The sequence below is a fragment of the Takifugu rubripes genome, unplaced genomic scaffold (assembly GCF_901000725.2).
Source record: "Takifugu rubripes unplaced genomic scaffold, fTakRub1.2, whole genome shotgun sequence".
NCBI lineage: Eukaryota > Metazoa > Chordata > Actinopteri > Tetraodontiformes > Tetraodontidae > Takifugu > Takifugu rubripes.
Window position 1 is genome coordinate 1 of NW_021821634.1, and position 12,802 is coordinate 12,802.

The 12,802-nt window shown below is 43.6% G+C and overlaps 1 protein-coding gene across 2 annotated transcripts; it reads right to left on the bottom strand.

Moving 5' to 3' along the window:
* On the bottom strand, positions 1-5,251 carry LOC101065608 (profilin-2-like). 2 transcript variants are annotated; one of them, XM_029832094.1, is made up of 4 exons: positions 4,914-5,251; positions 4,561-4,567; positions 1,766-1,951; positions 7-154 (listed from the first exon to the last, which is right to left on the bottom strand). In XM_029832094.1, the coding sequence occupies exons 1-4, from the start codon at positions 5,043-5,045 to the stop codon at positions 57-59; spliced, it is 423 nt and encodes a 140-aa protein (XP_029687954.1). In that variant the 5' UTR covers positions 5,046-5,251; the 3' UTR covers positions 7-56. The 2 variants fall into 2 exon arrangements, 1 of the variants encoding a protein (XP_029687954.1); XR_003887280.1 differs by lacking the exon at positions 4,561-4,567 and having other exon boundaries at positions 1-154; positions 1,766-1,960; positions 4,914-5,250.
* Positions 5,252-12,802: the final 7,551 nt, after the last annotated feature.

The window sequence follows — 12,802 nt, forward strand, 5'->3', positions numbered from 1 at the left end:
TAGTGTGAAATGCAACAGGGTGGTAAGGGAGCTGCTAGGTGGCTGGGTAGGGTGCTTTAATATCCAGACTTCCTCAGGTACTCAGCCATCTGAAATGCTTTCTTGTTGAGCTGCCCTCCGTGGACACCTTCCTTCCCCATCACAAAAACCAATGCTGGAGTAAACAAAGGAGGAAAAAACAAAATAAATGAACAAACATGGCGGAAAACAAGAGTCTTGACCCTGCGCTTTTACAAATGCTCCTGGGACCGAGTATAATCAAACCAAGAAACGGGACATTACGGCTGGACTTTTTTTTGGTCGTTTTTGCTAGAATTTTATGGGTTTTTTTTGTTTTCTTTTTTGTGTTTTTCCCTCCCTCCCTCAACTTTACCACATACGCTACATCAAGACTACACTAAAACCCGAATCCCTCAAGTATTTTGCCATCGAGTATGCCTTCTTATTCAATCCGCCTCCATGGACCCCTTCTTTGCCCATTACCAAGACCAAGACTGAAAGAAAAGAGACAGAAGGAACATTTAGAAGGTGCCGAGATCAAGTGAGGAAGCAAAGAAGCAGGCAGATGGGAACAGCTAGAGGACAAAGCACAAACAAGGCCTGAACATTTTCCCATCGACGCTGCTGCTGGTGAAAACAAGACTTCACACAGTAACACTGGGAAGATGAGTGACAGTAGAGTAAAGAACACATGCAGAGCTGCTCAGTGCGTGCACGGACCAACAGGCGCACACTCATCCTTCAGAGGATGCATGCTACAATATTTACTGCCTCACGGGGCTGAAGACAGGTTTTAAAGATATGAATCCTGGGTCAGTTTCCACTTAAGCGTGCTGACCCCAAAGAAGCTACATTTAATGACTAGAAACACCCCTGGGCAACTACCTGGATGTTGTGATTAAATCAAACATGAACTTTACACCAGACGCAACACTTTCAGTGGCTACCATATTTCTTTAATCCTAAAAGCTGCCAATTAGGCTGTATTAAGAGTCCAAAGACTTGGAAACATTTGGCTGATCATGGCAGCGGCTCTACAATTAGGCGAGCAGGGCTGCTGGTGCAGAACCGTGGCAGCTATGGTCTCATCAGCGTAAGGGTGTGAGTAGTGATTAATCAGTGGCCGTGCACCAGCCAGCAGCAGCAGCAGATAGGAAAATAAACATTCACCTCCGACTAATGTGGCGCACGTGCAGAATGCATCTGGTACCTCTCCTCAATACATGTAAAGGACTCACAATGAGAACATGTGAGCGGGAGAACAGCCTAGTATGTCTGGGGGGGGGGGGTTAACCGGGAGAGAAGATGCATGCAAGGGGACATTTTAGAGAACAACTGTAGGATTCCAGGCAGCAGATCCAGGCATACCTCGGATTCATTAATGTCTGGAGAGGTGGGGAGGACAGAAAACCAGGGCCCATACAGACAACATGAAAACTGGCAAAACTCTCAGGCGTACGTATCCCCTATAGGATTTAGTAGCTAGCTACTAAAATGTTCTACTTTAATGTCCAAAGAAAGACTAAGAAAATCCTCTTGAGCTAGAGAACCTGTGGCATTCCCATGGAACACCACCTCGGCTGAGAATGTGCACCACTGGACTTTATCATCATATATTGAGGAAAGGTGCATTCGGGATCTACCCACATGCACGGACAACACGGGATCTACACGCGGCTAAACTAAAGCACTGTCAAAAGCAGGCTGCAGGTTACTGCTCCACTGCGTAGAGCTAAAGAACGCCAGCGCCCCACATCCAACTCACCTTTCCCAGCTTTGCCCACAGAAACGTTGTACGTCGGCTCGCCTCCTTGACTCTTTGTCCGTATGTCCATCGTCCAGTCCCCGTCGATCTGCAGGCTGTCTCTGATGACAGAGCACTTTTTACAGCCTAGGGTCATTCCAGAGGTGAAGAAACTTTCCCGATCCTTCCCTGTTAACACGTCGATTTCTTTTCAGGCTGAAGATCAAAACCACAGATTAGTGACCTCCCAATTTATCTTGCCTACATTAACTTCACAAGAAAAACCACGTTGACTATAGATCATGCTAATTCACCTTTCTACAGCTTCCATTTAGGATGCAGCACTGTGGTCTAACTTTGACCACAGGCGACACTGTTTCTTGTACTTCAACACAATTCTTGTGCATGTATAGTGAACCTAAAAGTAAAACTGTGGACACTTTAGGAGGGATCCTATTTACTGTCACCACCCACATGTAATCACGTCTTCCAGTCACCATTACTTATGCTAAACACCTTAAAATAAGACCAGATTCTTTTTTGTTCCAACTGTAATAATGCACGTCCGTGCCAGGGGTGCAGATTCCCTAATTTGTTCTATACACCAAATGTACTGCAGAAATCGGAGTCCCTGCAAGCACATACGACAGCGGTAATTAAGCAGCCTTAAGCCAACGTGTCTATGGCATGGAGACACGTTACTCCCCAGAGACCAAAACTCTGCAGTGTGTTAAATATATCCATGAGACACAAGTCCTGAGAAGATGTAAGATCATGTTAAATTAGGGGAAAATGCAGGAAATTGATCATATCACAGGTATACTTCAGTGCAAAGACAATGTTTTAGTTTGCTAAGTAACTTCCATCCTAAATATTACTATAAATCAATAACTTCTGAGGTCACCTAGTGTGTTAAGACATCTCAAAACTATAAGAGTTAATGTTTAGAAGCCATATTTTGGATAAAAGCAAACCAGAGTGGTTTAGGGTTTATATAGTTGTCTGCTGCCAGTCTTAGCCTGAGCTCATGTTATCTTTGAGGGGGGGGTAAAAACAATGAGACTGTGCTGAAGCCCAACCGGGATCATCTAGTGACATGAATGTAACCCTTTCATCGTTTTGCATTTTATATTTGGATCATTACAAATCGCTGAAGTAGACATGGGAGTGAACGAGAAGGGTTGGTTTGCTCATCTTCTGCTTCTAATCCAGACCGTCTCCAGGAAAACTGGACAGAACCATTGGCATGCAACATTCTTTATTAATTACCCACCTCTGCAATGTTTGAGGCCTCTACCCAAGTTATATCACATGCAAAGAAAGGGTGGTGGTGGGGGTTTCCAGGATGCTTCAGTGTAATCATTCATTTATTATGCTGCAGCAGGAGGTTGATTTTGTATCTGGTGCTATATTTTAGCAATTATTCGAATATCTCCGTTAACAGCAAGCTGTCATGCTAAAGGAAATAAATCAAGTAGAGTGATAAGTGTTCCACACCTCTGCTATGCAACCAAAATGGTACTTTAATAATAAAAAAATACCATTTAAAGTTTTTTTTTGTTAAAGTTTGCATTCTACGAGCAACGACTGAAATCCCAATAGTGACTGCGACGGCTGACAACCGCTAACGCTCGCTTCCCTAGCACTCCTGGTTAGAAATACGGGAAAGGTGGTTTTAACCTGGAAAAGAAAGAAATCTTGTAAGGTTGTTTTTTTTTTCTCCTTCAAATCGGTACGGAACACGTCTTCACCATCCGAAAAACAGCACCGTCATGACTCAGGAAAAGTTCCCAACGCGACGTTAGCATGTTGCTAACTGCAGGCGGCGCCTATAGCCGACTGAACGGCCCATCTCTCCACGCAACTATTCTATTCCCGAATGGAATTTGAACCGTTATTCACCAATCCCTAAACGGGCTGGAATTTCTTTAGGATCCCCCCCCCCACCACCACCACCACAATAAGAAGAAATCAACGCCGGGTTATTCACCCGGGAGGGGCCGAACTCCTGACTCCTCACTGACCTATTCGCGCAATAAGACCGTCTAACCTTTAAACATTTTGTGTCCTTATAATGAACAACGACCTAACCTAGCGGACACCCCCGGCTTAGCGGCAGCACAGTACAGCATTCCGTCTCCTGCAACAGCCAAGCTCGTCTCTTTCTACAATAGCGCGGTTTATATAGGTTTTACCCTACAGCGCGTCGCCGACGGGCATTTATAATAATTAATTTAACATACAAAATGGAGGTGCGGCGAAGCACGCGAAATTTGTTACCCCAAGCTAGAGACGGGTGCTACAAACTACCCGGGGTCCGTTCTGAACGCGTTGTTTAGCCGAACGCGTTCCTGCACGAACCCCGGCCGCGGTTCTGCTCCAGCAGCGAGCGTCTTGGCCCAGATGAATAAGACACTGGGAGGGTGTCCGCCATCTTGGAAAAAGGGGCGGTAGCGGCAGCGAGGTGATCCACCGAAGACAAACGGGGGAAAGGAGAATGACCGTCGGCTCGCCAACACGTGTGCGGCTACCGTGGACGCGGCGCTACGGGCGCTCCCACTCAGCCCAATTTGCCCCGAATGCGGGGGGAGAAAGTCTGTTCGTGAAAGGTGGCCGCGGCTGACTGCGAGCCCTGCCGCTGAAACGCGTTCTTCAAACGACAAAAAAAATAATTAATGTTAAAATGATGGGGCTGTAAATTCAAAAGCACAATCGCCACTGAGGTCGTGTTCTGGGATAAAATCTCGAAGACGACTAGGCTTTGTCCGCTTTTTCCCCGTATCTAACCGGCATCCTCAAGCTAGGCTGAAGCTAACCTGCTGGCTAGCATTACTAAGCTAGTTCGCCGTACCGTTATCGTTACCTCGAGCCATCATTGGCCGGTTGGGCGGGTATTCCCCAAATCAAAACCGCTACAAAACACACATCGACGTGGTTTTTCAGGATACTGTGATGAAGGAAATGAGTTATTGCGACCTGCAGCGGACGCTAAATGTTATTTGTGCCAAAGCATCTTGTATGCGACCACCGGATACCATGTGTACCACACTGGCCGTCTTTTCCTAAAGGCCTGGCTAGACAGACTGACGACCTGGGATGCATAAAATCAACACCCATCCAGTCTAACGACACGAACGGTTACAAGAAAACCCCAAAAAATCATACCCACCGTCATGTTGGCAAAGGTACCGCCGCCGACAAACGATGCCCAGACGTATTTGGCGTCCGTAAACCCAACAATGGCCGCGTCCTGGCAGCTGCCATCAGCCATCAGGTTGTCCACGTAGCTTTGCCAGGACATGTTTGTGAAATTATTTTTCTAAGATGAGGATATAACGAAGGGTCAGGTAACACGTCTCTTCGGCGAAGACTGACGGCAAGGAAGCGGTTTTATCACTGGTTTGACGGGCCTCCAGCAAACAAATCCCCCCCGGCACAGCAGCGTCCCGGCTTTCTTCTGGTCGGCAATGAAGAGAAGCTGCTGCTATCGGACAGGCGCATGGGTGTAGTCCTTATTAAATCACTCCGCCTGGGTCGTTGTTCGCCCCGGTTCATCATTGCATAATATACCGCGCTGCGGATGAATACACCCCGGTCATAGCGATACAGCAGAGTTCCACCACAATATGAACTGATCATCATCATCGATGATCGTTCAAGCGATTTTTGCGGGAATAAACACTCAAAAAAATACATTTATAAATGCTTGAATGTATACTGAATTTATTTTGCTAGCGAAAAATTCCCACTCAGCAAAAGCCATTTTAAAATGTATTTTCATTCGGAGGACTACAAAAGAGGTCAGAACTTACAAAACATAAAGCCACGTAATGTATTTTAAGTGAATCACTAATTATGCTGTCGATGTTCAGCTGCATGGATGTGCAGCACCTTTTTTCTTATCTATCCTTCCAAGATTCTACGTTCATGTTTCCATGTGGACTATGGGATGGCTCCCACCCTTTGAAAACATTTGTAAATGATCAAATTTGAATGGTAGGAGGGAGCCACTAAAATATAACACATTAAGAAGGAAAAGAAATGCATACACAAGAGTCAAAAACAAAACAGAAACCAGTGGCTTGATTCAATTTGTTTTACTTAAATATGTTGAACACAGCTGTGTAGTTTCTTTTGCATAAACCACGCCGCTTACTTGTTTCAGACTTATGAAGGGGCCATTATGCAACAGCTTCAATGTCACCACAGAAAGTTCCAGATATGTCTTCTTCTCCCCTTCCTGCAAATAAATGACTATTGAGAGGTTTTATTAATTGACCGGGAAGAAGGAAGTGACCGGATAAGAAACACATGTCAATCTGCTGTCCACACCCTAAAAGCAGGCTCCTATTGGGTGCTGTCAGTTTCCATGGCCACCTCTGTTTTGCAGTTGTGCTCTGACAAAACAGTGTTACCAGCGCAGCTCAGATGTCTCGTGAGTCACTGAGATGAAGAGAAATCTGTGTTTTCTCTAAAAAACATTCTATAATTTAACTCTAGGTTACTTCTACCACCAGCAAACCAGCTGTACAAAACTGACAGCAAGTAGAAGTTTATATTTCCTTTACAAGGAATTTCAAGCAGGGCTGTTATTGAAAGCAGTCGGCTAAAAGGGATCAACAGATACCTGAAAGGTCATCGGGGTTGTTATTAATATTCTATCATTATCAAGGGGGGGGATTCTTGTTCTCCACATGTCCGTAATAAGCTCCATGTATCCTTGTGAAGGATTTTACACCAACAAGCTGAAGTGCAGCCTGTTTCAGTCGTGGACCCGTGACACTCTGAAATGCCATTTTTGAAATGTCACACGTTAATATTCCTGTCTCAGGAAATCACTAATTGCACCGCGTAGGGCTCAGAACACAACAAAGTACAAGTAATGACTGGTGGAAAAACTACATTTGCCCTGCAGCTGCTGACAGGCGGTATTGTACGTCGAAGACCCGTGATTCACTAAAACAGGGCCGTGCAAACAGTCACACGCTGCATGACCTCAACATGTTTAAGTGAGCTAAAATCCAGCCGTTCGTGACATTGAAAACAATGTATACATTCATCTCATTGCTTCGTGCACGTTTACACGTGCTTCATGTAAAATTTTGGTAAAACCTTAGCTTTGTCTTTGCTGCAACTATGGCTGTTGGTGTTTCTATGTCACAGTGAAGCAAACATGTAGGTAAATCAGGGAATGGAAGCTGTGCACAGTGTCATTATTTCATTGAACTGCTCAGATAGATTCTTCTAGGATCCGTCTGCAACACTGTCTAAAGTTCAGAGGCTTGGCTCTCTGGGTGGGTGTGACGTTATCTATCTCTGAGGTTATCAGTCTGCTCTCCTTTCTTTCTGGAGGAACCGTTTTGTTCTGTCGTCTGAACACAGTCTTCTCTTTTTTTCCCCACCTCAGTTGGATTTGGATATTATTTATTCATGATGTCAGTTCACTCTTTGTTCTTTGTATCTATTTTTAATCTGCACAGATAATCTCTGCCGATACATTCGATACGCTTTGGTTTAATACGTTTGTTCTCTGGTGCTGATGAAACGTATTGAGAAAGATTTTCACTCTCATTCCTTGCTGTTCTCTGGATTTTAGCCCACGAACCACTCCCAGAAGGCATACATTATTATTTGCCTTGACTGTTTATCTTCGGATCTCACTAACCCCGATCATAACGAGTGAAGGTCTTCACACTGTACCGTTCAGATCAGGCAGCATCACGAAATCACAAAAATAGCCAAGCATTCCATCTTCATTACAGCCTGGATTAGACACATTAAATATTGAGGAGCAGCAGGTAGGAAGGATGGAGTACTGGCGCTGACTCGTGCATGATCCTGGGCCTGTCACACCCAAAGGAAATCAATACCCAAGCAAGGGGGACACCACACACAGATGATGCACACCACTGGAGAGATGTGGTCGAACCCTCTGACTAGCTATATGCATCCCCTCTAGGATGTTGAACAAAAAGCGCTGATAATGCACTATAATTTCCTAACACATCTTCGTGTGTTGCAATGCTGAGCTCTGGTGCAACAACCGGCTCCTCTGAATCAGTGATCTTTGTCCCCGGAAGAAGCGCGTCGCGGGAGGTCGAAGGTCCGTCCATCTGCTGAGCAAGCCCGCAAGCATTAACGACAAACAATGGAGGCGTGTTTTCAGTCAGGAGATCAGGGCCCCGAACCATGAGGGGGGGGGGGGGTGCCACACACACCTGGATGCAAATCAACTCTAAACTAAACACCAATGTTTGTATTTTTGCTACGCCAATAAACAGGCAGCACATGGGCGTTTAAAAGTACAAAATTGTCACCGCACACCTAGTCAGTCACATAGGCTGAGCTTATGCAAACCCATGACATGCTGCCGGCAGTGTATGGGTTTGAATAGCAATGATGCGAGCAGACGCCCTCGCAGGAAGGAAAACAAACCATACATCTCCTCTTTGTCTTCAATAACACCCAATAATCACCTCTTCTTTTAGGCTAATTTATGCTAAAAGCAAATAAGCTCTTCCACATACAGTATGTAATGAGGAAGTCCAAGTGAACTTTGTTCTGAAGCCTTTTTCAGCTGTGTTCCACAGAGTGACCGGCTTCTTCAACTGGTAGACTGGGGTGATAAGTACAGACTGGTTATAAAGGCCCACTGTTCCACTGGGATGAATGGTCATGATTCAGAGTGAAAGATTAACTTGCCGAGCCTTTTTACCCCGATCAGCGCCACTTGGGATATTTTCAGCATCATATCTCAGCCATGGCAACAGATGCGACACGTTTCAGTCCGCCAGACCTTCCTGATCTGATGGTGGTGATGCAAATATGGTGGACGTTCATGGCGGCGTCCGTGTGGTCACATCCTCTCACCTGTCTTATACAAACAGTTACACTTTCTGTTTTGATGGGTTTTATACCACATGTTGATACTCTTCAGTCAGAAAGTAAACCACATCATTTCTGTGGATCACAAGTGTTTTTAAATTATGCCAGCTGCTAAACAAAAACAACATTTTGTGGCTTTCTGAAACCTTTGACAAAAATATACCTGTATTCCTTTAATTATAATAAAGTAAAAAGAAAAAAATAGTATAAGATATGTACCATACCCTTCCACTTTGATGAAAGGGTCCCATTAAAGTTTGCAAATATAGACCCTCCCTTTTTACTGATGTTGGTAAATAAACATTTTAGTTGCACAAACACAGCGCAGCAGTTAACATAAATATTATATCATATGTAGCGACTCGCGCAAACATTTCAAAATGTAATCTGTGAATGTGATTTGGAGCAGCTCTAAAGTGTCTTCAAAAAGCACTTGGGAAATATTTATTCATCCTGCAAGACAGCACTATAGTATTTTATTTATCTTATGCCAGTTAATTAGCCTTCGACAATAAATTTATGTCCAAAAGCCAACAGTCAGGTGCTAATGACTCCAAAGGCGACTGCTTGTGGCAGCATGGCGCCGAGGGTTTTTTCCTCCATCCTTCAATAATGAACTCCATTCAACAGTCAACGTTTGGTTTGACCTTTGACCATCACACCTATTGATACTTTGCACACGTGTTTACAGATCATACAGGAAACAGCCACAGCTGCAGATACACATGTGCCCAGTTCTCAAACACCGTACAGAACTCACATCACAAGCTTGAAAAAGCTGCACTTTTAAAAAATCCACCCAACAACAAAACCAATAATTGCTCTTGATTACGAATTCCAACAGTTTGTGTAAGCGTGCGCGTACTTCCTCTTAAATAAATTATGCTCATGTAAATTCCATTTAATGTTTTATAAATGACACAACTTTGTCCATAAAATTATAAGTACAGTAGAATTGTTGCAAGGCTGATTCACTGCTCGCAAGTGACATCTTGTGGCGACAAAGAGAACTACAACTAAGTGAAGTCGAGCATATTATTCTACAGGTGGCGCTGTAGAGCCAGAAATGCAGCCAGACTGCCACATGTTGGTGTGTGTGTGTGGCGCGCGCGCGCTTTGACATGCAGTTCATAGAGATGATGTGTACATTTCACCGTCAGAGATGAAGCAGGTTTATGAGCACTTCATCACTGTGGACTGTTGTAAACCGCTTTCCCTGTCATCGCCCCAAACACTGTTACCATGACAAACTGGCGAGCCAACAAAAGCTTTTTTGTACATTTCAGGGCAACAACAGAGTGTACAGAATTAAAATTGATAAGTTTGACCTTTAAAGTTGCGTTGACGAAAACAACTGAACTTTCCTCTTTATGCAAAAGTGTAAACATTGTATTTATACACACCTTGCAAACAAAATCATACTTCTATGAAGTTCTCTTCATCTTTTACATACTTGTTACGTGGCAACCATGTTCAAAACATAGCTTGACCTGATAGGATACAGAATGAGAAAGACAGGACATATTTATCCCTCATGCTCATGAACAGCCACTCCTGGTGATACATCACATAGTTTCGGTAAAACTGTAAACATAAAAAACAGAGGGTCTGCTGATGTCACCTCGCCTTTGTCAAAGTTTCTATCATTTTACACTCCTGTGAAAATATGTTTAGCTGCACATAACTGTTGACGTGATTATCGTCACGTATCCGCATATATGAGTCACAGACGGAAAAATGTCATTAATATTGTGCAATCACACACACACACACACACACACACCACACACACACACACACACACACACTGCAGGTATGTGAGCTGAATCATATCTCTTAGCTGAAGTGATTTATTATTAATTGTGATTGACATTCATGGCTGCTGCTCAAAGCCCCCTTTGTTGTTTTATGGTGAGACCATTAGTCTGTTTCTACAGTAGCTCAGGAAGTCCAATAAACTCAATTTATATAACTAAGAATAAAAAATCATAAATCATCATTTCAAACCAGCTGCAGAGCTGAATTCTGCCTCTTGCGAAAGGTTCAGATGATGTGAATGTTTGGAATCCACATGTGAAGCTGTGCGTTAGTCACATATGAATCACAGCTGATGTTGCATGATAATGTTGCTGATGTTCCACTCCTGAGCCAAACACAATAAAGACCAAATCCCCGTAATGCTTATTGTGCCTGTTAAATTTCTCTTTGAGCTCTGTTTTAGGTCATCTGCGCATTAATCCCAACATATACTGTATGAGCGTGTGTTATAATAAAATATGTTTACATCTTTAGATGTGGGTTTTGTCCCTTTTCAACCCTACAGACTCATCACATTATAGACATATTTTTCTGATAGAACTCATTACAGAGTATCAGGATATTGTGTCATGATTGAACTATGAATCCCCCCATAAGTAAAGAATTCATGAGTGAAGAATTCAAAGTGTCAGGAAAGGTATGCAAAGCTCAGCAGAAACACAAACACCCAGTGATCCTCGAAAATACAGCAGACTTTAACCAAGAGTTTGGTCTGTGAATCATGTATATTTGGAAAAAAGACACACACACACACACACACACACACCCTCTTTCTGTCTCTCTTTCTCTGTCACACACGTGACAGTGATTTAACTTTCTTAAACAGCCTTTTATTGGCAGTTAAATGTGGCTAAATAAATGTACCAGGGCAAAAACAACAAGTCTGTGTTTTCTGAGGAAAAGGAGCCCATTAAAGCTGAAGGCCTGCACCAGGCTCACGTGCATTTGTCATTATTTCAGTCCCTGGCTAACCTGCCCTGAGCCAACACCTTGTGCTTTTCTTTAAAGGGAAATCCCTCTTTTAGCAGGGGCAGGCTGATGTTTGGTCAGTCTGTGTGCTCTCAGACCTCAAGGTGCTTATAGAGGTCAGAGGTCTCCTGGCTTGAGCTGGTAAATGGAACCGCCAACTTTTCCCCCCGTGCTCTAAAATATGGAAGAACAACCCTGGGCTTGTTGCCGGGGCGGCCACGCTAAATGTAGAGCCAGCGGGTGGACCAGGTAGTCTTCATCCTCGGACCAGAGTAAACAAACAGAAGAAGGTACAGGAAAGCCCAGGCACAGCCCGCTGTAACGGTGGGCTTAGAGGAGGCTGATCCTGCCATATTGTTTCTCCAGGGATTCGTACTTCGCTCTGTTTAGCGAGATCAGCTAAGGAGAAACTTGGCTGTTATTGTTGTGTTGTATTTTCATGTTCTCCTTGGTAACGCCACCTCCTCCTGCCTATAACATCCCTGCTCCTGCTCACCAGCAGCACCACTGTGGTTCTTCTGGTTCAGTTTAGCTGTCTCATTGTTTTCGTGCCAACGCATCAGTTTACATTCTGACAATAAATCTCAACCACTGCTTTTTACCTGCGGGTGCTTATTGCTATGGCGACAGAGGCCTGTTAACACGTGCAGTTCTCTTCATGCATTAGGGCTCTTCATACTGTTGGGACAAGCAGTCACCTCGACAGCGGAGGGTTTCATCCTCGTTTGTCCCAAACCGTCTCAAAACACGATGCTAATCTAATTCTAATGAAACAACAACCTTTTCACAGGTCTGAGCTTCACAGAGCTGGACTTGATTTCTCAACCTGGAGAGGAAATAGTACGGCAAAAATAACTAGAATCCCCTCTAAACATACATTAAATCTATCCATTATAGTTTAGTTTATGAGCGGCCTTTAAACAGGTTACATTATTCACATTATAGTTGCAGCGAGAGTGTGTGGAAATGCAATTGCAGGTCAATTTTTATGTCTGATTTCATTGATTATTATTATTGCAGATGTGATCCACCTTCATTTACAAGGGAAAAAAGGGAAGTACACATTTAGTAACCTGTTGTGTTCTGGTGCAAGTTGTCTAATAATTAAATCAAACCGTTTTCCTTCAAGGCTACATAAGCTTGTTTTCGTCAGGCAGACTTTGTGAATTGGTTCCAGGAATTTATATAACTGTGCAATTCAATAATTGGTAAGTCGTGTCGCATGAATAATAGGGTCTTCCTCCTGTGTGTTTGTCACTGATTTAATAAAGTTTACAAAAATACTGAGGTTATTTTTATAGCTTTTACCCCTAAAAACAGCTGTGGGATTTTTCAGAACATGCTAAAAATACACGCAAGAGCCTGACCTGCTAGGTCCTTTATATT

Bases quoted from the DNA above. Each gene is read 5' to 3' on its own strand.
- LOC101065608 (XM_029832094.1), bottom strand. From the start codon at position 5,045: ATGTCCTGGCAAAGCTACGTGGACAACCTGATGGCTGATGGCAGCTGC. The intron at 155-1,765 runs GTGAGTTGGATG...TGTTTACTCCAG, and splicing joins TGTGGGCAAAGCTGGGAAAG to CATTGGTTTTTGTGATGGGG.